Here is a 25,545-nt window from a genome sequence, read left to right on the forward strand (position 1 = left end):
AAAAATAAACACCCCCCCCCCCCCCCCCCCCCCCCCCCACCGCCTTCCGTTAATGCGAAATGTATCCAAATGCACTGCAGGTTCTCTTGGTCCCTTGTCTTTCAGGACGGGGGTGCGGTGCGCGTGCCTGCTCCAGCAAATACAGTTATGTAGACATGAAGGCTGCATAACTTAACGTCTGAATTATTTTGACGAGAGAATAATCAGTTGAGTCAGTAGATTATCTTGAATCAATATATTGAGTACCTTTAAGCCTTTGTTATTTTTGTCGGTGGTGTATAGACCATCAAATTGCACAATGATATCTGACTTCAGCTACCACATTTTTAGTGCTCAGTGACTGCAAGCTGTTTTAAGGGATTGGGTATTGAGTTAGGTTGTGGAGGTTTACTCACAGGGTTGTAATCTCCTAACATCGAATTCATACAAAGGCTCGAGTCCCCAACAGAAACTGAACTGGCAATCGGAGGTCTGGGGACAGTCGATGTGGGAAATGGCAATGGTGCTGCAGTAGATGCTGTTGAGGTTTAGCCAGGCATGTTTTTTGGGAGAGTGTAGAGAGAGTTTTGCTCTGTGTCTGTCATGGGGGAGCGTTTGGGGCCAGCACCCAGGGGAACGTTTCTTGCATCGTTGGATCCTCTGACTAAATTCTCTGCTAAAAGCTACACCAGAATATCCTGCAAATTCCTGTTGTGTATTTGAGATTCAAATTCTGATGTGATTCTCTTGATTTCTGCACCCAGGTAATAGCTGAGGAGATGCTGGATAAACGGGCAGCGGTTCTACAAATGGAAGCAAGGAACCTGGACAATAAGGTGTTGGAAAACACATTCAGGGTTTTGTTGTGGTCTTCATCCTTCACTTGTGAAGTGTGTTTGGAATGGAAAGTGTCAGAATACTGGACCAGACCCCAACTTTTGTTAGAATACGGACGAAAACCCCAAACAAATTTTCAATTGTAAAAGTGTGAGGAAAGGATGCTTCACCCCAAGAGTGATGACTCGGACCAATAGGTATCTTTTGTGTTAAAACAAAGTGTAATTTAAACACAGAATTAACCACATTAACCTCAAAAGAAATAGCTTTACAATTATCAGTTAAACAGTTATTAAATAAAATGAAAAACCTTAACTTTCCGTCTACACCTGCCGCTAATTCCAATTAAGCAACCCAAAACAGTTCAAATGCCACTTAGAAATTTAACAAAACAGATTACTTGCTCAACTGTGCCGATCTTTGGAGAGAGTTCCTTTCGAGAGCAGATCCAGTATGCTTCTGCCTTGGCAGACTTCAATCCTATGGTAAACCTGTTCAACCTAACAGCATTTGGTAAAACTGCTTAAAACTTAAAATCCTGTAACAGACTGTAAAACTATATGCAGACCTGGCTTCTCCTATTAATTACATTGTCTGTATCCCACTAAGCTCCCGTGACCCGCTTAGCTAGGACTAAACACCGCTCCCTCATAAATTATCTACACTCCAGAGAATCTCCAGCAGCAATCAAAACACTACTCAATTAGCCTTTTATCTGTAACCAAGTATGTGGTGAAAATCATTAATTCCTTCTCCTTTACGACTTACAGCTTTATTAGACGCCCTGCCTATATGTATTTTAAACTAGGGTTTTTAGTAACATTACTGCCATAAATGTGAAATATAGGTGTAACAATTTCTACATTTATCACAAAAGCAATGATCAGTGTGCCTCCCAGGAAGAAGAAGAATGGGAGTGTTGTGTATGGGTGTTTGGCCACTTTCCTAGTGGAGCAGATGAATAACAGCAGGCTCTTCCCTAGACCTATTGCTAGCAGTATTGCAGACACGGGTTTACTGATTGACTGAGTTGACGGTATACCTTACCCTGAGCTGATTGATCAACCCATTTTTCTCCTCCATCTGAATCCACATGCTCTCGCCTTACAGTTGAGTGGCTGTGGATTTATGCCGATGCCACCTGCATCAGGAGCTGCAGATTACGGCCATTCCTTTCTCTTTACTGGCTTTGCCAGTGTTGCTGCACCCCGAGAGCGAATACAGGTTCTATCTGAAACTCGCCTTGAGCGACGGACAAACTGGCGTTCACTTTGCAGTCAAATATAAGCAAAATACAGCGGATGCTGGAAATCTGAAAATGCTGGATAAACTTCAAGTCAGTGGAGAGAGAAACAGAGTTAAGGTTTGGTGGCCAGATGACCCGTCTACCCGAACTGTAATGTCCTATATAACATTAACTCTCTCTCTCCACAGAAGCTGCCAGACCTGCTGAGTTTATCCAGCATTTCCTGTTCTTATTTACTTTGCAGATCTGAGTCCCCAAGTGATGGAGACGCATGCCTCGTCTCGACAGTTAGTTTATCCCTGTGGTGCTGTAATGGCAATGACTATGTCTGTCCCTGATTCCACACTCACGTTTGCTCCGAGGTCACCGGTGCATTAGTGGGTGACTGAGAAAGCACGTGGCTGGCGTAGCGAAGAGAGCAGTGTCAGCACCCTGCCTGACCTTATGCTGGACCTGACCCTGAGATTCCTTGATTCTAACCCTGAATGTTTTCCTGTCCCCTTTACCCACACCGTGACCTTACTGAGCTCAAAACAGAAGCTGTCATTTAATCCAGCATCGGTGGGGAGGTCGACTTTGAAGTTTTTGTTTGGTGAACTGGTTTCTCTTTTTATCTTTTCAAAGGATTTCATGGGCAAATCTGATCCTTTTCTGGAGCTGTACAGACAGGGAGATGGTGACAAGTGGCAGCTAGCTTACAGATCAGAGGTAATGACCTTCTAATGTAACCAACACAGCCTGTAACATTCTTGAGACAGCAGAGCATCTTACAGCACCAAACGGAGGCTTTTTGGCTCATTCTGCATTTGCTGTCTGCTATTTAATTCAGCCCACTGTTTTTTCACAGCCCCTTCCATTTCTCCTCCTCATATATATTTGTATACATTTCATTTTATTGCATCAGAAGGGGAAAATGCTCTTTAAAAATGTACTTGAATACTGAAGAGCCTCACAGATGAGGCCAGTCACATAGTAATTTCAGGCAGCGAGCGAGTGTTATATAGCTGGTTGGAGTTTTCTGGTGTTTAGTGTGATTTAAAAAAAAAAATTTGGTGGCTTCACTTCCCGTTTTTGATAAACTTGTTTTAATCTCTGGGGAAGTAGGGTATGTTTGTCGACCTCTCGGAGGTGAGAGGGACTGAGCACTCTGCCGTTTGGAAAGTTCTGGGGATGGTTTCAGGTGAAAAAGTCTGAGGTTCCAGTTAGTTTCCGTTTGGGATTCCCCCTTACCGCTCCTGCTGCTGGGTAGGACTTGCAGCACAGAAACAATTTGGTACCAGAGAGGAGAGACTTGAGTTATGTGAATAGAGTGTAGTGTATCACAGAATCCCTGCAATGCAGAAGGGGGCCCATTCGGCCCATCACATCTGCAATGACCGTCCGAAAGAGCATCCGAATGGAGACCCACTTCCCCGCCGGATCTCTGAAACGTCACCTAACGTTTTGGACACACTAAGGACAATTTAGCATGGACACTCCACCTAACCTGCGCATCTTTGGACTGTGGGAGGAAACCCACATGGACAAGGGGAGAATGTGCAAACTTCACACAGACAGGGACCAGAGGTCGGAATTGAACCCCGGTCCCTGACGCTGTGAGGCAGCAGTGCTAGCCACTGTGCCACTGTGCTGCCGGTGAGCTGGAATGTTTCTCCCTTGAAGCAGAGCAGGTTAAGGGGAGATTTAACCAGGGTCTTCAAAATAGTGAGTGGGGTTGACAGTGTGAATAGGGAGGTGTTGTTTCCACCGGCAGGTAGTTAGATGGTGCAGTCTCAAATAACTGACAGAACGAGCAAGCCACGTGTAGATCAGAATTTCTTGTTGTGATTTGGAATGCACCCCTGAGAGGGCACTGGGAGCTGTGAGGCAGTAACCTTCAAAGAGGAATTGGATAACAACTTGAATGGTGAATATTTGCAGAACAGTGGGGAAGGAGCATCAGAGTGGGACAGATGGGTAGATTTTCCAAAAGGGCTGGCACTGACTCAGTGGGCTGAATGGCCTCCTGTGCTGTAAAATTCTTTGATTCCACAAAAATTACTTATGGCTGATCGCGGTAAAGGATGTAAAACCTGGTCATGATGTTCCAACATTGTTCTCTGACTTCGCTGTTGCAGGTTATTAAAAACAACCTAAATCCGAACTGGAAAACGATCTCTGTCTCCTTGCAGTCGCTATGTAACGGTGATATGGAGAAGCCCATTAAGGTACTGGTTTTCTTTGCTCCTCCAGAAATCAGTGGAGTGCCCCTTATATTCCAGGATGTTATGTTTTGTGAGTTGAGCAGTGCTGCAGGTATTTGAAGTGTGACTGATGGGGAATGGGTTGTGGGCAGAATAAGCTTCAGTAGAGGCAGCTGAACATGTTGTTGAAGGATTTTATGCATCGACTGCTTGATTAATTCCATTTTGCATTATGTGATTTTAAGCTGTCTTTGTTCCCTGAGTTTCTTGGCCATGCCCTGAACCACAAGAGTAGGAGAAAGCCATCTGGGCTGTCCTCAGTCCTGTTCTCCCATTCAGCGAGAACATGGCTGATCTGGACCTTAACTCCACCTGCATATTGGAGAGAATGCAGACCGGACAATATTTGGCTACCTGAGCTTCAGCCTTCTCCCAGGTGTTATGTCCCATTATAACTGGTTGCTAACCAGTGGTTAGCTAGCTAGTTGCTAACCAGTGGTTAGCTAGCCGGTTGCTAACCAGTGGTTAGCTAGCCGGTTGCTAACCAGCGGTTAGCTAGCCGGTTGCTAACCAGCGGTTAGCTAGCCGGTTGCTAACCAGCGGTTAGCTAGCCGGTTGCTAACGAGCGGTTAGCTAGCCGGTTGCTAACCAGCGGTTAGCTAGCTGGTTGCTAACCAGCGGTTAGCTAGCTGGTTGCTAACCAGCGGTTTCCCCGATGCTGCTGTGCTGTTTTAGTGTGTCTGAGCGATCTGGGTGTGGTGATGTTCTCCATCCACCTCGATCCTCCGGAAACTGCAGCCATGTTTCTCGTGTGGCCCTGTGCACCTGTTCTTTATGATTTTACACCTCGATTCTGGTCTCATAGAATCATAGAATTTACAGTGCAGAAGGAAGCCATTCGGCCCATCCAGTCTGCACCAGCCCTTGGAACGAGCATGCTACTTAAGCCCACGCCTCCACCCGATCCCCGTAACCCCACCTAACCTTTTTGGACACTAAGGGACAATTTAGCATGGCCAGTCCACCTAACCTGCACATCTTTTGGACTGTGGGAGGAAACCGGAGCACCCGGAGGAAACCCACACAGGCACAGGGAGAACATGCAGACTCCTCAAAGACTGTCACCCAAGGTTGGAATCGAACCCCGATGCTGTGAGGCAGCAGTGCTAACCACTGTGCTGCCCATTCTGGGTTATCTGATTGCGCCTGAGTGTGTGTTTGTGTGGACATTGGACATGGACAGGGCCATGTGCTCCCACTGTTTAATAATCTTTCAGTGGTCTCCATTAAGGGTCAGACACCAGCAAGGTGGACACTTGGGTGATGATTAAGGGTTACTGGCAACTGAAATGCCCCGGCCCTCCCCCCTCGCCATGGTGGGCTTGTGGGTTTCCTTAGCCAAGCGAGGTGGGACTGTTAACCCAAGGTGGGTCACGGAGTGCTTTACCCCTCTCCATGATGGGTCGGCACTTTCAGCCCCCGAGGGCCCAGGAACTTGTTTTGATGCTGTTGCTACACTCACTCCGTTTTGTTTGATATCAGGTGGCTTGTAACGATAAAGATGACAGCACGGGCTCAGATTTGATAGGGGAGTTCACTGTTCCCGTTCGCAAGCTGTTGGAAGCAAAGGACCAAGTGGTGAGCCTCTCTCTAACTATTCCTATTGGCTGCCCTCTTTCCCTTGTAGGTCAGCTGCTCTGACTATGATGGTGACGGCTCGCATGACCTGATAGGTCATTTTGAAACTAGCTTCTCTAAACTACAGCAAGTGGAATCTGGGAGTCCGGTGAGAATCTTCCTTATTTCTCTCTCAAACCAATACAGATGGCATATTCTTTTATATCAAACTATTCTGAAATAGCACTGCACAACCTATTTAGGTGCTGATTGGATGTTTGCAGTTCTTGTAAAATTGGGCAGTGCATTTCCTGAAAAAACTATAATTCTCTGTTTGTGCATTTTCTCAGCCACTCACTCACTCTCACTCACTCTCACTCACTCTCTCTCACTCTCACTCACTCTCACTCACTCTCACTCACTCTCACTCACTCTCACACTCTCACTCACACTCTCACTCACACTCTCACTCACTCTCACTCACTCTCACTCACTCACTCTCACTCACTCTCACTCACTCTCACTCACTCACTCTCACTCACTCTCACTCACTCTCACTCACTCTCACTCACTCTCACTCACTCTCACTCACTCTCACTCTCACTCACTCTCACTCACTCTCACTCACTCTCACTCACTCTCACTCACTCTCACTCACTCTCACTCACACTCACTCACACTCACTCACACTCACTCACTCTCACTCACTCTCACTCACTCTCACTCTCACTCTCACTCACACTCACACTCACACTCACACTCACACTCACACTCACACTCACACTCACACTCTCACTCTCACTCACACTCACACTCACACTCTCACTCTCACTCTCACTCACACTCTCACTCACTCACTCTCACTCACTCACTCACCTCACCCACGCTTTTTTGCACTTGCACTCTTTTTGTGTGCTCTCTCATTCTCTCTCTCTTCTCGCATGCTCTCTCTCTTGCTCCCTCTTTTCCTCTCTCTTCCCCTCCTCTGGTTGTTATGACCCTGCAATATGGAGGGGGGATGGGCTAGTCACCAGCAGGCACAAGGTGGCCAGTTCAGCGCACTTTCAGCAGGCGATGCAGATTAGTGTCTCGGTCAAGGAAACGTTGAGGGAGGAAATAAAAATCACATTGGCATTGTTGGGGTGATGCTAGCTTTGTGCAAGCTGGGCTTTTGAGGCACATTGTTGCAGCAGAATGGATCCAGAGCAGGAGCTGGCTATTCTGCCCATCCTAATCACACAGCTCGGGTGGAGGGTGACATAATGTTAGGGCTTTTAAAGCGTGCAGATGGTGGTCGGAAAGGAAAGGAGAAGTCCCATTCCTCAGAATCCTCGGTAAGAATGGACGAGAGTCGTTGTGAACGGTTTTTAACTCTGGATGTCACATTTGAGCTTTTTGGTGGAATGGGGGCAGAGTGTGTGGGGAAAGGGAAGGTCCCAAGGCTATTGACACATTAGAGACAGGAGGCTGTTGTGGAGGGGACTGACTGAAATCTAGAGGTGGTCGAAGAATCTGAAGGAAAATTTGTGTGGCTGTATCCAATACGAGGAAGAGAGGTAACAGGCGGTGGGTGGGGCGGGGTGGGTGGGGTGGGGGTCCAATTCTGGAGTGAAGGGTTTAAGTACGCAATAATGCTCAGTACTGATCCCTGAATGGTGTGTTTTCTCTCCTGAAGATTGAGTTTGAATGCATTCACCCGGAGAAGAAGAAGAAGAAGAAAAGCTACAAGAATTCCGGCATTGTTCGGGTTCGATCTTGTAAGGTACATCAATCCTGAATCAAGTTACCTGGGAGATATCTGAGTTTGTGGGGCAGTTTACTCCTTGTGGGAATCATCCCACTCCCAAATGGTAATATAAAGGGATGCCTGATCTTGAGCATTGGCAACACAGAAGCAGCAGGGAGACCATTCGGCCCCTCAACCCTGTTACACAGGAACCGGAGGTGGATTTCACGGCACAAGTCATCGAGAGGCTCTGGGGACATGGGTGTAAATCTCACCACAGAGTCTGGTGGAGTTTAAATTAAATTAATAAAACATCGGGAATTAAAAGCTAGTCACTAATAGTGACCATGAAAGCATTGTTGTTTATTCTAAAAACACATCTGGTTCACTAATGTCCTTGAGGGAAGGAAATCTGCCGTCCTTACCCAGTCTGGCCTACACGTCACTCCAGACCCACAGCAATGTGGCTGACTCTTAACGCCCTCTGAAATGACCTCACAAGCCACACAGTTGTAATCAAACCGTTGTGAAGCTGTTTTGACCTCCTGACCTAGCGAGTGGTCAATTCCAGCCTCACTTGACCTGGAGTCACAACGCAATTGAAATTCACAATGAATTCTTACAAAATACCTGAAGTCTCTGGTCTTTGACTGCTCAATAACTACACTCACCAGGTTTGTAAATTTAAACAATTTGTTTTTATTATTAACAATAACTGAGTGAATAGACAGCAAATACAACCGGTTAACAGGCCTTCATTTGGAGGTTTTTGCATCCAGTCTGTGATGGTTTTTCGCCATAGAGTCATCCAGGTCTCAAAAACCTCTCTCCGGGTTCAGAAAACTGCAGCTAAGCAGCATTTTTGGAGGAAGACATAGAACATAGAACAGTACAGCACAGAACAGGCCCTTCGGCCCTCGATGTTGTCCCGAGCAATGATCACCCTACTCAAACCCACGTATCCACCCGTAACCCTATACCCGTAACCCAACAACCCCTCCCTTAACCTTATTTTTTAAGACACTACGGGCAATTTATCATGGCCAATCCACCTAACCTGCACATCTTTGGACTGTGGGAGGAAACCAGAGCACCCGGAGGAAACCCACGCGCACACGGGGAGGACGTGCAGACTCCGCACAGACAGTGACCCAGCCGGGAACCGAACCTGGGACCCTGGAGATGCAGCACATAGATGCAGCACAACCCGCATCTTTATATTCCAATGCTTTGGATATAAAGGCTGGCATTTTAAGGACCCATGCACCTGAACCCGAAGTCTACTTTCCATTCATCCATTTCAACCTCTTTCCATTTAGAAAGTGCTCTGCTCGATCCTTTTATGATACAAAATGGATAACCTCACACTTGCTCACATTGAATTTCATCTGCCATAATTTTGCCCATTCACCTAGTCTATCAATATCTCCTTGCAACGGCTGGCTACAATGCCACCTAACTTTGAATCACCGGCAAATTTGGATATATAACTTTCTCTGCCATCCTATCGTGAAACCATGCTGACTCTGCTTTAGATTCTTTGCTGAGTGTCTAGGACCCAACTTCCTGCATCCTCTGAAAATCAACCCTCACGGGTAAGACCCCATCGGCGGGCAGAGTACGGCCTTTGGCCAATTCATTGGCCACCAGCCAAACAATCGAACCAAAACCCTCCAGAACAGACCCTACAGCCCTCCCAAACCTGTACCGGTCATGATACTAACCGTGGCCAAAAGCCTCAGCACTTCCTTGTGCCGTATCCCTCTATACCCATCCTATCCATGTGTTTGTCAGGGTGCCTTTTGAACGCCGTTAATGTATCTGTTTCCACAACCTCCCCTGGCAACGTGTTCCAGGCACTGACCATCCTCTGTGTAAAAAACCTGCCTCACACATCTCTAAACTTTGCCTCACAGACCTTAAACCAATGCCCCCTGGTGACTGACCCCTCCACCCTGGGAAAGAGTGCCTTCCCATCCACTCTATCCATGCCCCATATAATCCTGCAGACCTCTATCAGATCGCCCCTCAACCAAGCAGCAAGTAATAGACGGAGCTAAGCTACCCCTCAACCAACCCATCAGATCGTAAGCTCTGCAGTCCTGCCACATGCAGTTGTGAATGGCAGTGGACAATTAAACAGCTCACTGGGAAAAGGAGGCTCCACCAGTATTCACATCTTCAATGACCAGGGTCAGCGCCTATGTGGAAAAGATGAGGCTGAAGCATTTGCAACAACCTTCAGCCAAAAGTGCTGAGTGGATGATTCATCTTTGCCTCTTCCTGAAGTCCCCAACATCACAAATCCCAGTCTTTAGCCAATCCACAAAGTATCAAACAATATATGAAGGCACTGGATGAGCAACACCCACATCTCATGATTAAATAAATATATTCTGAAAAGCTATGAGGCTGTTCAGTCCCCTGAGCCTATCAGACAGGAGGAGGCCATTCTGATCCTCGAGCCATTCAATTAGAGTATGGCCGACCTCCAGCTCAACCCTGTTTAGCCGCCTCTGCTCCACATCCTTGATGCTCTGATCCAGCAACAATCTTGTGCCGTGAAATTTCCGATGGGCCTCCTGCATCTACAGATTTTTCCGGGAATGTGTTCCAATTTTCCAGTAGCCTTCATGTGGAGCACCTGCCTCCTGAATACACCCGTGTGCGGCCGAGTTCTAACCTGAAGGTTCTATCCCCGGGGAGAGGGGAAGAATTCTTTGTCTTTACCACGTTGAATCGCTTTGTCAGCAGACCGACCGTTGCCAGCTGTGTTAATTCCGTCTAGTTTGATTTAACAGATAGAAACTGAATATTCGTTCCTGGATTACGTCATGGGAGGATGTCAGATCAATTTCACGGTGAGTAAATTTCAATAATGTTTGAGTTCAGCAGGGTCCCAGACTTTGTGGGGTGTCCAGCCCTCCGGTGTGTCTCGCTCTGCCTGTGATTATACAGTGGAAATGTAATGTAACACTGCATGGGCCCTGTGGGAGGTTTGAGGAAGAAGCTGTTGATAGTTTTTGTACATCACTTGAAAAAATGAAAAATGAAATGAAAATCGCTTATTGTCACGAGTAGGCTTCAATGAAGTTACTGTGAAAAGCCCCTAGTCGCCACATTCCGGCGCCTGTCCGGGGGGGCTGGTACGGGAATCGAACCGTGCTGCTGGCCTGCTTGGTCTGCTTTAAAAGCCAGCGATTTAGCTCAGTGAGCTAAACCAGCCCCAGACACACAATACTGTCCCCTTGCCTGGTGCCCTCCATATTGTAATATTGGAGTTTCGTACAGGCCAGAGCGGAAATTGGGATGCTTAGAAGGAAATTTCATTATTACTCCAGTGTTTAAATCTCACCATGTTGGTTTTTGGTGAATTGAGTTGGGGGAAATAAAGTTTTATCAGTAAAAGTGCTTGTGAAGCTGTCAACGAAATGCATCTTGTTCACTAATTGGATAGTCAGGGGCTTTTTCCCAGGGTAGAGGGGTCAATTACTAGGGGGGACAGGTTTAAGGTGCGAGGGGCAAGGTGTAGAGGAGATGTACGAGGCAAGGTTTTTACACAGGGTGGTGAGTGCCTGGAACTAGCTGCCGGAGGAGGTGGTGGAAGCAGGGACGATAGAGATGTTTAAGGGGCATCTTGACAAATACATGAATAGGATGGGAATAGAGGGATACGGACCCCGGAAGTGTAGAAGATTTTAGTTTAGACGGGCAGCATGGTCAGCACAGGCTTGGAGGGCCGAAGGGCCTGTTCCTGTGCTGTACTTTTCTTTGTTCTTTGTTCACTAATGCCCCTTTAGGTAATGAAACCTGCCATCCTTGCCTGGACTGGGCATTCCACACCAATACATCGACTCTCCAGTTCTCTCTGAAGTGACCTAGCAAGCCTCTCAGCTGGCCCATGACTACCTTTGCAGAGCAGAATGCCAACCTTCAGAGCAGCAACCGCAACCAAGAATGAAATTGATCTTTTTTAATAAAATAGTCAATCACACTGATTGAGAGGCAGATGCTGAGGAACGGAGGTTTTTGACATTGCAAATTTTTTGATTTAGGAAGTGTTGACTTATGTTAGTAGAATGAAGTAAAGGACATGAGCATGCTGAGCCACTGGAGGGCTGAGCAGAATGGAAGGAGCAGTATGTTCTGCATGTTGGATTGTGAAAACCCTGGGTCGAAATGCATATGAAAAGAAAGACGATTAACATGTTGTGTGGAACTCTACTGTGAGAACTGATAATCTTCTGATCGGAGATAGTGGGCCTTTCTCCATTGTGGCTTGGCCTGTGAGTTTGTGGCGACTTTTATTTTGGACTGGTCAATCTCTCGTCTTGATCACTGGGAGTTGAGAGCAAGGGCAGTCGTCAGTTGAAATGGGGTTGAAGGGCGTGGTAAAAATGGACCAGATCAAATTTAGTTAACATTTTCAAGCTCATTCAGTCCTTGCCTCGATATAAAATATTTGTTTATATTTATTGTGAAATCTCAAATCAAAGACCAATATGGAAGGAAGGAGAATTGGTTTGATCGACACTGAAAGGTGAAAATCTGAGCAATTAGAGCACCGCTACTGGTGGGAGGGTGTAATTACAATGTGACATGTTTACATAGGCGGTCCCCATTACAAATGTGGACACAGGAGTGCCGACAACAGAACATAGGACATGTGGATGGACTAAAAGTTTTATTTTTAAAGCATTATGGTTTCTTGTTTTGTTCTTTTTATTAAATGTGCTTTACAATTTTCCCCCTCTTGCAGGTTGGTGTAGACTTCACTGGATCCAATGGAGATCCGCGCTCACCAAACTCCCTGCATTATATCAGCCCAAACGGAGTCAATGAGTACCTCACTGCCATCTGGTCTGTCGGGCAGGTTGTGCAGGATTACGATACGTAAGATTCCTCGCTCTGTTCCATTGTTTTGTTTTCAAAGCATTCCTGGTTGTGAAATGAGAAATCAGATGTCTGCATTTCATTCTGCCTCGTCACACTGTTCTCCCTGTTTCCACAGAGATAAGCTCTTCCCTGCATTTGGATTTGGTGCTCAAATCCCTCCCAACTGGCAGGTAAGAGTGAGTGGTTTGCAGGTTGGGAGTGCCGTGTCTTGGTGCGCACTGTTATAGATGCTGTTTGATGGTATCGGTTAAGATTTCACAATGCATTTATCAAGTGAGAATTAGCAGTTGAGTCATAATGTCCACCCTCTGCCGTTTGTGCTATGGAATTGCTGTATTGAAATGACCAGTTTAACTTTGCTGCCACTACTCAGCATGCAATCGAGTTCCATCGATCTGCTCTTCCTCCCAAGCACACAAAACAGAAGTGTGCAGTCATCTAACACCATCTCCATGATCTGTCCAATCTGGTCTGATTGTTGTAATCATCGCAACATGGGACTTTTCTGAATCTCCATGAACCCCTGGTATTTGTTTTTTTTAAAATAAATTTAGAATACCCAATTCAATTTTTCTAATTAAGGGTCGATTTAGCACGGCCAATCCACCTACCCTGCACATCTTTGGGTTGTGGTGAAGCCCACGCAAACACGGGGAGAATGGGCAAACTCCACACGGGCAGTGACCCAGAGCCGGGATTGAGCCTGGGACCTCGGCGCCGTGAGGCAGCAGTGCTAGCCACTGTGCTGCCCCAACCCCAGGTATTTCTGATTGTTATTCTGGGAAGTGACTATAGTTCTGGAATCTGTTGTCGCATCCTATCCTCGAACCTCCAGCAGAGAAGTTACCTCACCGAGTGGAGCTCAGACACTTCGGGCCAGACCCAAAGGTGGCAAGTCCCTGAATAGTTTTTGCAGAGGGATCTGGCTGTGGCACCATTTGGACCGGTGTCACTTTATGCTGCAGTTGATCCTGGGATTAGATCAATGGAAACTTAAGTCATTGGGTAGTGGAAGTATGTGGCACTGACCCAGAGAGAAGGAGTGAAAACTGAGCGAAAATCTTCAGTTGAGAGAATTTCAGTAAGGAACATTTTACACCTAATTGCTATTTTCTATTTTCCTCAGGTATCCCATGAGTTTTCCTTGAATTTTGATCCCAACAATCCATACTGCCAAGGTAGGAAAGTTCTCCATCAATCTGTTGAAGTATAATCGGGTCACTAACAGTACAGGGGAAGGACAGTGTAGGGCAGATACTTTCTGTTCAGTCTATCCTCCTGCTCAATCCTGGCAAACTCCTGTCTGGATTAGGTTTCATTCCATTCAGTGCCACCTGAAACTTCCACAAATAAAAATACCCATATATTCCAAATTGGAACTTGGACCGGGACTGGCCTGTTCCACCATTCGGTTAGATCATGGCTGTTCTGTGCATCAACTTCACCTCCCCACATTGCTCGTGTAACCCTGAATACCTCCTGGTGGACCAAATATCTCCCCTTGACTTTGTTATGAATTGGTGTGCCAGCTGTGGAGAGCTGTGTCTGCTGGGTGCCCAGGAGTTGTGACCTTGTTATGATGAAGCGCATGCTCTAGTTGTAATTGGAAGCAGCTCTTACAAATTGGGGAAAATTTAGGACATTGTTCTTAAGTATATGTAACAAATGGTCTCCCTAAGTTGGGAGTCCGTGTTTGTGTTCTCTGAGCTCTGTAAATAAACCTATGTTAAGGAAAGACTGGCTCCATTTCCTCCTTTGATCAGGGAGTGAGAAGTGAGTTATTACAAAAATGTCCAGCCAGTTGCATTTCTTTGTATGCTGGGTGGATTGAACTCGAGCAGTGCCAGTTGTCTGTCTGTTTGTAACCTTGGTGCCCTGAGCTTTCGACACGGCACCCACTCCGTCATACAGACTGCCGACATCCAACTCTTGATGTTGCCTGTCACCGCCCCAGCCTCAGTTCATCTGCTACCAAAATCCTCCTCCAAGCCTTTGTTAGCTCCAGGCTGGACTATTCCATTGCAGTGCTGGCTGTGCTTCTGTCTTCCACCCTCTATAATCTGGAGTCATCCAAACGTTGGATGTTTAGGTCGGAACTCTTACTAAATGCCTTCATCAACCACCCCAGTACTGACTGGCATCACTTACAGTTCAAAATTTACGCTCCTTCTGTTCAAATCCCTTCATAAGACACAGGAGCAGAAGTAGGCCATTCGGCCCACTGAGTCTGCTCTGCCAGTCAATGAGATTGTGACAAATCTGATACAATAATCCTCAGTACCCCATAACCCTATAAATTCTTCATTCCTTTACTTAACCTTCAGCCTACTTTTGAAAAATATTTTTATTCAAATGGGGACGTGATTTGTGAGCCCCACCCACACCTGTCCTCTAACCGACAAAGAACCTTCTCATCCTCGCCACCGTCCTATGAGCCCTATGTACCAGTTTAAACTGGAAGAGCCTAACCTCTCGCAAACCTTGATCATACTTGATGACCCAGCCTCTACATCCCTCAAGAGGTCATGAATTCCACAGATTCACTACCCCCTGAGAGAGTAAATTCCTCCTCACCTCTGTCTTCAATGGGTGGCCTCCGTTACTCTGAGATGATGCCCTCTGGTCCTAGACTCTTCCCCCAAGGGGAAACCACCTCTCCACATCTACCCTTTCGAGCCCCCTGAGAATCCTATATGTCACAATAGGGTTACCTCTCATTCATAGACATAGCATCCCTACAGTGCAGAAGGAGGCTCAGCCCATTGAGCCTGCACCGACCCTCTGAAAGAGCCCCCTGCTTCGGCCCACACACACACACACACACACACCCCCCCCCCCCGGCCTACCCCCGTATCAGAAAACTGAATGGGCTCAATGATTCCAAGCCTTAGTAGCCATTCCAACTCCTCCACCTCTCATGGCATTGAGCACTGTCCTGTGCTTGGAAAAGGCGAGGAGTATGCTGAGGATTTATGTACACATTCACCGTAGTATCTCACAATGTACCCAGTTCATCATTGAACACATCCGGATACTAAACAACATCATTGGTCAGTCACCTGTTGTGTACTTTATCTCAGTATCTTGGGGCGGCACGGCAGCACAGTGGTTAGCACTGTTGCTTCACAGCCCCAGGGGCCAGGGTTCGATTCCCGGCTTGGGTCACTGTCTATGCAGAGTCTGCACATTCTCCCTGTGTCTGCGTGGGTTTTCTCCGGGTGCTCCGGTTTCTTCCCACAGTCCTGAAAGATGTGCAGATTAGGTGGATTGGTCACGCTAAATTGCCCCATCGTGTCCAAATGTTAGGAGGGGTTGCTGGGTTATGGGGAGAATAGGGTGGAGGTGTGGGCTTGGTTAAGGGGCCCTTTCAAGGGCCGGTGTCGACTTGATGGGCCGAATGGCCTCCTTCTGCAGTGTAAATTCGATGATCTCGCCCCAGCTCAATGGAATTTTGCTGAGCCGGTCCCACCCTAACAAACCAGGCCCCTTGTCTTTGACCACAAGGAGGCACACCCTTGTTTTTGGTTGCAGGTCTCCCCACTAATTTCTGACACTGACGCTCCTGTGTCCACCGCCATCTTGATTTGCTTCCCATCCACCACCACCAGTATAAATAGACCACTGAGCTGGTTTAGCTCAGTGGGCTAAACAGCTGGCTTGTAATACAGAACAAGGCCAGCAGCGCGGGTTCAATTCCCGTACCGGCCTCCCCGAACAGGCGCCGGAATGTGGCGACTAGGGGCTTTTCACAGTAACTTCATTGAAGCCTACTCGTGACAATAAGCGATTATTATTATCATTATTAATATATAGGCTCCGCTCACTCCTCATTAACATTAAAGATGTAAGTATCTTCCTCTGCCTGCTCCGAGCTTTTCACATGGTGCGCAGCAGTTTGAGGCTTCCTCTAATTAAAATTTTCTTGCTCTGTCTTTGCCTTGCCTTTTGCATCCCTGCATTTCTTGTTGCATCAGCGGCAAACATTGTCCATAAGCTTGCAGTGATTCAGAGTGTGGCCCCCGCACTAAAACTCTGCTGCTTTCACCTTTCTGCTTTCAGCTTCTTTTCTGTACTTGGGTGAGGTGACCCTGCTGAAAAAGTCAAGCATTGCTGACACATTTTTAATTGGTGAGGGAATCCAGGGCTATGGGAATAAGGTGGGAAAGTGGAGATGAGGATTATCACATCAGATCAGACATGATCTCATTGAATGGTGGAGCAGACTCGATGGGCCGAATGGCCTACGAGGTCTTGAGGCCTTTCCTATGGAGTAAACGAGGAATCCTTCCAGATCTACCTAATGGAGAACAATGTAATGGTTCACCATGGGAGACAGAGTGATGTCCAAATCTTTAGTTGATGAGTTTTGCCCGAATGTTGGGTTTTGACCCCTTGTGCGGTGCTATTTGAGATGGATGAACATTGTTTTCTCTCTATTGTCAGGGGTGCAGGGTATTATTGATGCCTATCGCAATGCCATCGTCAACGTGAGGCTGTACGGCCCAACCAACTTCTCCCCCATTATAACTCACGTGTCCAAATTTGCTGCGGATTCCGCTCGGCAAAACACCGCCGGGGTGAGTACCGGGGGGATGGTGCAGAGCGGGGAAACAAGGGGCAATGTCAGAACTGTCCACAGAGAAAGCTCACTCCACACAGCCTGCCTGCTTCACACGGGAGGGGCTGGCATTGGGCTCCTCCGAGCATCAGAGGGAGTTTGATAAAAGTGCTCAAAATCATGAGCTTTGGGAGGAGTAAATAAAGAAAAGCTGACCAACACGAGGGTCTGTAATCAGAGGACGACACATTTAAGGTAATTGGTGAAACATCCGGAGGGCAGATGAGAATTATATTCCCCGCAGTGAGTTGTGAGCTGGACCGTGATGCTTGTGGAGCGGAAGCGGATTCAAAAATAACTTCCAAAAGATAATTGGATGGATTTAAATTCATTCCTGAGATATGAGCATCGCCGACAAAGTCAGCATTTGTTGCTTATCCCTAATATACTTGAGTAAATATACTTGACTAATACTTCAAGGGGAAGAATTGGCAGGTGCGGAGAGGCTGGGGACTCGTAGGCTACAGCAATGTGGAGATAGGAAAGTGTTGAGACTCTGTTTCTGCTAGGCAGCTGGTGCCGAGGCTATCTGAAGTGAGGTGTTATTGACTGAGGGGAAGGTACTTGTCTTGGAGGTATTTCTCTAAGCCTATCATCCATGCATTGGAATGGGGTGAGGTGTAGTTTCAACGTCACCATGACAACTTTGGAACATGTTGGGTTGTTTTTCAAAACTTTTAGGAAGTAGCATCCTTTTACTCATTTATTTGCGAGATGTGGACATCACTAGCTGCACCAACAAGGTATTGTTGGTCTATAGGTGACTCCAGCCCTACACTTAACTCTCAGTGGTGTTCTCATGCATCTGCCACCCTTGTTCTTCCAAGTAGCAGAGGTCCTGTCTTTGGGAGGTAATCATAGAATCCCTACAGTGCAGAAGGAGGCCACTCGGCCCATCGGGTCTGCACCGACCCTTTGAAAGAACACCCCACCTAGGTCAACTCCTCTGCCCCATCTCCATAACCCCACAGTTGGTTACTAAGGGGCAATTTATCATAGCCAATCCACCTAACCTGCACGTCTTTGGACTGTGGGAGGAAACTCGGAGCAGCCAGAGGAAACCCACGCAGCCACGGGGAGAATGTGCAAACTCCACACAGTCACCCAAGGTCGGAATTGAATGCTGGGCCTCACCCTAGACTGTTTGAGCGCTGGCTTAGTGCAATTACCTCCAGTACGTATGACGTGCAATTAGTTAGTGGAGGGATGGGTTGTGGGCAGAAGGATTGAACATCCAAGCTTCTTGCTTCGCAATTCTATCCAATGTGAGACTCACCAGCAACCCTCCCCCGGCAACCCTCCCCCGGCAACCCTCCTCCAGCAATCACCCCCACACAAACACACCACGCACCCCATCGAGTGGCTGCCTCTGGGGTTTGCAGCGGAAATTACAGGATGTGATGACCTCCACAGTTGAATAGTTGCACCACAGTCTCCGTTGTTAACAGCCTGTTTGGGATGATGGACTGGAGGGTGATCGCTGGTGAAACTACCCTCTGACCCCATAGAAATGATCCCCTGGGGAAATGAGGGAGCAATGTTCATGGGATCTTCCCATGCATTTAATGCTGATGATGCCTGACTCTTTGTGATTTCTTCCCCTTCAGCAATATTATGTCCTGTTAATTATCACCGATGGGGAGATAACTGATTTGGATCAGACGAGGAATGCAATTGTCGAAGCCTCAAAGTTGCCCATGTCCATCATTATTGTTGGTGTTGGCAGCGCAGATTTCCAAGCCATGGAGTTTCTTGATGGTGACGAAGGGGTCCTGAAGTCACTGACTGGAGAACCGGTTTTCCGGGACATTGTGCAGTTTGTACCTTTCAGACAATTTCAAAATGTAAGTACAACAGCCTGGAGGTTAGAGCATCAGCATCGATGCCATCGTATATATAGATGTGAAGTAATTGGTAGAGGAATTGGAGGGATATCTGGAGGGTGGTGGGTGTCTGGAACCCACTGCCTGAAAGGGTGGCAGAGGGCAGCACTTGGAAATGCATTTGCTCCATTGCATGAGCTGGAGAGAGGGATTAAGAGGTCTAACTAGTTTTTGGACAGCATAGGCCAAATGGTGGTCCCTGTATTTTTAATTTTTCATGTTCGTGTCCTGGGGAGTTATCCCCAGTGTCCTGGACAAAACCTACCCATTAACAACATCGGTCAAACATTTATCTGGTTATTATAGAAACGTAGAAAGCAGGAGGAGGCCATTCAGCCCTTCGAGCCTGCTCCGCCATTCATTAAGATCATGGCTGATCAGCCAACTCAATAACCTGATCCCTGCTTTATCCCCATAGCCGTTGACCCCCTTTGCCCCAAGTGCTATATCAAACTGCTTCTTGAAAACATTCAAGGTTTTGGCCTCAACTACTTCCTGTGGTAATGAATTCCACAGGCCGACCACTCTCTCGGTGAAGAAATTTCTCCTCATCTCTGTCCTAAATGGTCCACTCCGTATCCTCAGACTGTGACCCCTGGTTCTGGACACCCCCCACCGTCAAGAACATCCTTCCTGCATCTACCCTGTCCAGTCCTGTTAGAATTTTATAGGTTTCTATGAGATTCCTTCTTCATTCTTCTGAACCCCAGCAAATGTAATCCTAACCGATTCAATCTTTATAAAAATAATTTGTATTGTCACAAGTCGGCTTACATTAACACTGCAATGAAGTTACTGTGAAAAGCCCCTAGTCACCACATTCCAGCGCTTGTTCGGGTACACACACGGAGAATTCAGAATGTCCAAATTACCTGACAGTACATCTTTCGGGACTTGTGGGAGGAAACCGGAGCACCCGGAGGAAACCCACGCAGACACTGAGAACGTGCAGACTCCGCACAGACAGTGACCCAAGCCGGGAATCGAACCTGGGACCCTTGCGCTGTGAAGCAACAGGGCTAACCACTGTGCTACCACAATCTCCCCTCGTATGTCAGTCCCGCCATCCCAGGAATCAGTCTGGTAAACCTTGACTGCACTCCCTCTCGAACAAGAATGTCCTTCCTCAGATAAGGAGACCAAAACTGCCACAATATTCCAGGTGTAGCCTCACCAAGGCCCTGTATAATTGCAGCAACACATCCCTGCTCCTGCACTCTTCGCTATGAAGGCCAACATACCATTTGCCTTCTTTACCGCCTGCTGTACCTGCTCGCTTACTTTCAGTGACTGGTGTTCAAGGACACCCAGGTCTTGTTGCACGTTCCTCTCTCCTAATTTATGGCCATTCAGATCTAAGTCTGCCGTCTTGTTTTTGCTGCCAAAATGGATAACCTCTCATTTCTCAAATTATACTCTATCTGCCATTCATTTGCCCACTCAGTCAACTTATCTAAATCACCCTGAAGCATCTCTGCATCCTCCTCACAGCTCATCCTCCTCACAGCTCACCCTCCCACCTTGCGTGGTGTCATATGCAAATTTGGAGATATAACATTTTGTTCCCTCAACTAAATCATTAACATATATTGTGAATAGCTGGGGTCCCAGCACCGATCCCTAACCCTAGCCCCACCAGTCACTGCCTGCTAATTTGAAAAAGACCCATTAATTCTTATTCTTCGTTTCCTATCTGTCAATCGGTTTTCTATCCATCTCAACACAGTACCCCTAATCCCATGTGCTTCATTTTTACACACTAATCTCTTAAGTGGGACTTTGTCAAAAACCTTCTGAAAGTCCAAATAAAACACATCCACTGGCTCTCCCTCATCAACTCAACTAGTTTCATCCTTGAAGAATTCCAGTACATTTGTCAAGCATGATTTTCAACTTCATAAATCCATGCTGACTCTTGTCTGATCCTACCAATATTTTCTAGGTGCTCTGCTATTCTCATAAGCGTGTGGGAGGTTGCTGTGTGCAAATTGAGAGCTGCGTTTTCTGCATCACTTTATTTAAACTAAAATGGCATGGGGATGGGAACCTGTGCAAGGGGTCAGAGGAGGGGGAATTGAGAGAAGAATAAAAGACAGTAAGGGGGATAGGAAAAGTGATAGGCAGAGAAATCAAGGGCCAGAAACTATTAGGGCCTCTGGGAAAGTAATGGGAACAGGTCAAGGAATGTTAAGACCAGACTTGAGGCTTTATGTGCAAAGCATTCACATTAAATGGATGAATTAATCGTGCAAATAGATGTAAATCGTTACGATATAGTCAGGATTACTGAGACATGGCTGCAGGGTGACCAGGGATGGGAACTGAACATCCAGGGATATTCAGTATTTGGGAAGGACAGGCAAAAAGGAAACGGCGGTGGCGTGGCTGTGCTGGTTACAGAGGAGATTAACACATTGAGGAAGGATATTAGCTCTGAGTGTGGAATCTGTATGGGTAGAGCTGAAAAAACACTCAAGGGGCAAAAAACATGAGTGGGTGTTGTATACAGACCCCAAACTACAGCGGTGATGTTGGGAATGGCATTAAACAGGAAATTAGAGACGCATCAGATAAAGAAACATCTGTAATTCTGGGTGATTTTAATCTGCATATAGATTGGGCAAACCAAATTAATCTCAATACTGTAGAGGAGGAATTCCTGGAGCGCTTACGGGATGGTTTTCTGGACCAATACAGTGAGGAACTAACTACAGAACACAGCATCCTAGACTGGGTACTGTGTAATGAGAACAGAATCATTGGCAATCTAGTTGCGTGAGACCCCTTGGGGATGAGCGCCCTTAACATGATAGAATTCTTCTTCAAGGTGGAGGGGGGCGTAGTTGATTCTGAGACCATGGTCATGAATCTTAATAAAGGAAACTATGATGGTATGAGGTGCGACTTGACTGTGATGGATTGGGGAACGCTATTAAAGGGATGACAGTGGATGGGCAATGGCAAACATTCAAGGAGCGCATGGGGGAACTGCAACAGTTGTTCATTCCTGTCTGGCACAACGGTAAAATGGGAAAGTGGGAAGAAGCATACAAATTGGCCAGAAAAAAACAGCAGACCTGAGGATTGGGAACGGTTTGGAATTCAGCAAAGGAGAACCAAGGGATTGATTATTGCACGGTAATGTCATTGCAGTGTTAATGTGAGCCTTCGTGTGACACTACTAAAGATTATTTTTATTAAGAAGGAGAAAATAGAGCCTGAGAATAAGTTTGCAGGGAACATGAACAATGACAGTTTTTATAGGTTTGTGAAGGGAAAAAGATTGGTGAAGACAAATGTAGGTCCCTTAGTCAGAAACAGGAGAATTTATAATGGGGAACACAACCACCCCCGCCCCCCCCCCCCCCCGCCCCTTCTGCTCTGACACGCTATCATTCCTCCCCGCCCCCTATATCCCCTATACCTGCTCCTTCATGGCTCCATCAAGTCTTCCCTTAACTACATCAATGCTCTCTGCACCAAATACTGCTGGTAGTGAGTTCCACACCTCACCTTTATTATATAAAGTAATTGCGAATTCTTTCCATTCGCGACTATTTTATATTTATGCCTCTTGTCCCAACAGTCTCAATTGGAAACAGTTTGGGGAATATAACACATTGGGGGCAGAGCTTTCTGTTGTGAGATTGTGGGGTTTGACGCGATGCTGTGTGAAGACCATTGTTTCTCTCCATTGATGGTAATGCTGATTTTTATTTTTCCTCGTTCTTTCTCAGGCCCCCAAGGAAGCTCTGGCCCAGACTGTACTGGCCGAGGTGCCCAAGCAGTTGGTGTCGTACTTCAAGATGAGAAACCTGCCACCAGTGAACCCCCCAAAGCCAGCCCAGTAACCGTGCATCAGGCATGCTGGGTGCACGGTGTTTGATAGAACACTTAAGCACCACCTTCATCTCTGTGCACACACCCACACAGGCTAACTGTGACTCAGATACCAATGATTGGGACCAGTAACTCGCCTGGTGACTGATGCATACACACCAGCAGATCCAACATCTGTGAGTCCTGCAGGTTGTAGAAGAAGTGTCTCAAATACTTGACTTGACGCAGAAAATTCAAAATGTAATTTCCCATAAATGGCCCATGCGAACTACAAGCATCAAGAAAGTTGCAGGTGACCATGTCTGGTCAGTGAATATCCTGGGAGGGCTCGCGAGTGTTGGCAATGCTGCCATTCACATGACTTAACCGGTAACGGAGGGCGACACAGTGGTTAGCACTGCTGCCTCACCGGGTCGCTGTCCGTGTGGAGTTTGCACATTCTCCCCGTGTCTGCGTGGGTTTCACCCCCCACAACCCAAAGATGTGCAGGGTGGTGGATTGGCCACGCTAAATTGCCCCTTAATCGGGGAAAGAAATTGGGCACTCTAAACTGGAATCCTACCTTAACAGACTCACAAACATAATCTTTTACTGACCAGTGCTTGGCGGGTGGGGAACATGGACATTACAGTTAAACACGGACGTGTTCTCGGTGCAAGATGTTTGAAGGTTGTTATTATCCCATATAACCTACCTGACTATATTCCTTGATTTTCGGGAGGGTAATTTTGGACCGTTAGGTCAGCGTTCCCCAACTAGCATGTTGCTTGGCTTTGAACCCCAGCCGGGTCTTTGCCTGGTTAGTTCACACAGCTGTGCACTTCTGTTAAAGCAAGTATTAACTCTCTCGCAGTGGCCAATGAATCGACTGCTGCCTTACACATCTGAGTTCCAAAGCTTTATTCACTCGTACAGCAAGCACCTTATGTAATTATCCCTATTAGAGTATATACGCTATATAATAGACCAATCAGGTTGCCATCAATGGTGATCATCTTTAGAATGCTTTCTTGCATGCTACTGAAAATAGTGACTACATTACGATACTGCAACCTGCAACCGCGTTACTTTTCTACCTTGCATTTAATAATTTCCAACTGGTAGTACCCAAACCCTTTATTGATGGATAAATATTAGTGATGCCCCCATTGATGGGTGGCACGGTAGCACAGTGGTTAACACTGCTGCCTCACAGCGCCAGAGACCAGGGTTCAATTCCTACCTTGGGTCACTGTCTGTGAGGAGTTTGCACGGTTCTCCCCTTGTCTGCGTGCGTTTCCTCTGGGTGTTCCGGCTTCTTCCCACAGTCCAAAGACGTGGATTGGCTATGCTAAATTACCCCATAGTATCCAAAGGTTAGGGGGGGTTATTGGGTTACGGGAATAGGGTGGAAATGTGGGCCTCGGCGGGGTGCTCTTTCAGAGGGTCGGTGCAGACTTGATGGGCCGAATGGCCTCTTTCTACACTGTAGGGATTCTATGAAAATGGGATTTTGTTTAAATATTGTTTCTGTTGCACTTTCTATTTCACTGCTTTCTAATCTTTCTGCCAATGAGCACTGGTCAATGTTTGAATGTTGGCAGGTTAAGGATTAAGAAATTGCATAAAATACATTGGATAGGACACAAATTATTTGTTTTTGCCCCTTGAAATGTCTATCAGTGTTTTATTTTGAATACTCATCTGTGTTTTTATACCTTATACAATGTTAAAATGCAAAACAGTCATTTTCTGTTGAGAAACTGGGTGGGGGCTCCCAAATTGCCAAAATGAAAAATGGATTGTTTCCCATTTGATTTTCCACAGGTTGACTGTAGCCACCTTACCCTGGAGTGGTGGGGTCTCCTCCAACAGCTCCCCCATCTGTTGGCAGGATCAGCTTCTGGCACTCTGTATTAGCAGAACTTGCAGATTGAGCTAGTTACGTTTGCAGTCCGCCTCTTTCTCCCCGTCCCAAAGTAATACTTTAGTAGTTTATTGGATTAGATTAGCCCAGTCCCGTATTTACAAAACTCGCACAGTGAGCATCTTATCAATGACTTGCCCTTATAAACTGGCACAGTTCCTGTGGACAGTCTGCACACAAAGATTATATCAATCTTTCCCAAACCGCAGTCCACCTTAAGCAACGTGTAGGGTTACAAATTGTATATGTTAATGAAAAGTTTCCACGCTTACGTGGGGCATGAGACATACCCCAGCCAGATTTTTTTTCTTTGCTGTGTTTTTCTTAATGTCTGTGCAGTTAAAGGTGGAGCACCTCTGGTGGTACAAGAAACTGCAGAATCTCTTCTTTAAACAAGGCAACATCTAGTTTGGGCTGCTTGTAGGGTTAGTATTTAGCCCCTTCCTCATCCAGTCCTAATGAGGTGGGTTTCAAGCGCTTGGTGTTTCCCTGTTCACAGATCTCCTAATACCACTCGTCCTTTTGGGGGATCATGCAGAGAACCCTGTTAGCTGTTCATTCACCCAAACATCCAGCCGCTACCGAGATTCCAAGTGGGTCCTCACCCGACAGAACCTCGCCAACTGCTGCTCTGTTTCATTCCAATTGAAGAAGTGTGAATGATGATGTAAAGGTTATGTAGAGACCTAACTAATACTCTAAGCTAGTGGCATTGCTGTACTTACTAAGATGGGACAGTCTGTCTGAGGATTGTGAGTAGTCTAGAACCTGTGCTCGGAGCTCTCTGCGATTTGTGCCAAATGCCATTTATCCA

The 25,545-nt window shown here is 46.7% G+C and overlaps 1 protein-coding gene across 6 annotated transcripts in view; it reads left to right on the forward strand.

Moving 5' to 3' along the window:
* LOC119969760 (copine-1-like) overlaps positions 1-23,480 on the forward strand; it is a 110,624-nt gene extending 87,144 nt beyond the window's left edge. For 5 of the 6 annotated variants that reach the window (XM_038803813.1, XM_038803815.1, XM_038803814.1 and 2 more), the window contains exons 5-16: positions 744-815; positions 2,687-2,770; positions 4,180-4,269; positions 5,933-6,031; positions 7,538-7,624; positions 10,390-10,449; positions 12,348-12,481; positions 12,600-12,654; positions 13,611-13,662; positions 16,928-17,061; positions 18,710-18,946; positions 22,723-23,480. In XM_038803813.1, coding sequence (XP_038659741.1) covers positions 744-815; positions 2,687-2,770; positions 4,180-4,269; positions 5,933-6,031; positions 7,538-7,624; positions 10,390-10,449; positions 12,348-12,481; positions 12,600-12,654; positions 13,611-13,662; positions 16,928-17,061; positions 18,710-18,946; positions 22,723-22,836 — 1,218 coding nt within the window. In that variant the 3' untranslated portion in view covers positions 22,837-23,480. Of the gene's footprint in view, positions 1-743; positions 816-2,686; positions 2,771-4,179; positions 4,270-5,787; positions 5,884-5,932; positions 6,032-7,537; positions 7,625-10,389; positions 10,450-12,347; positions 12,482-12,599; positions 12,655-13,610; positions 13,663-16,927; positions 17,062-18,709; positions 18,947-22,722 lie in introns of all 6 variants that reach the window. The other variant, XM_038803819.1, reaches the window with a different exon arrangement.
* The last annotated feature ends 2,065 nt before the right edge of the window (positions 23,481-25,545 follow it).

Source organism: Scyliorhinus canicula, chromosome 7, assembly GCF_902713615.1.
Source record: "Scyliorhinus canicula chromosome 7, sScyCan1.1, whole genome shotgun sequence".
Classification (NCBI taxonomy): Eukaryota; Metazoa; Chordata; class Chondrichthyes; order Carcharhiniformes; family Scyliorhinidae; genus Scyliorhinus; species Scyliorhinus canicula.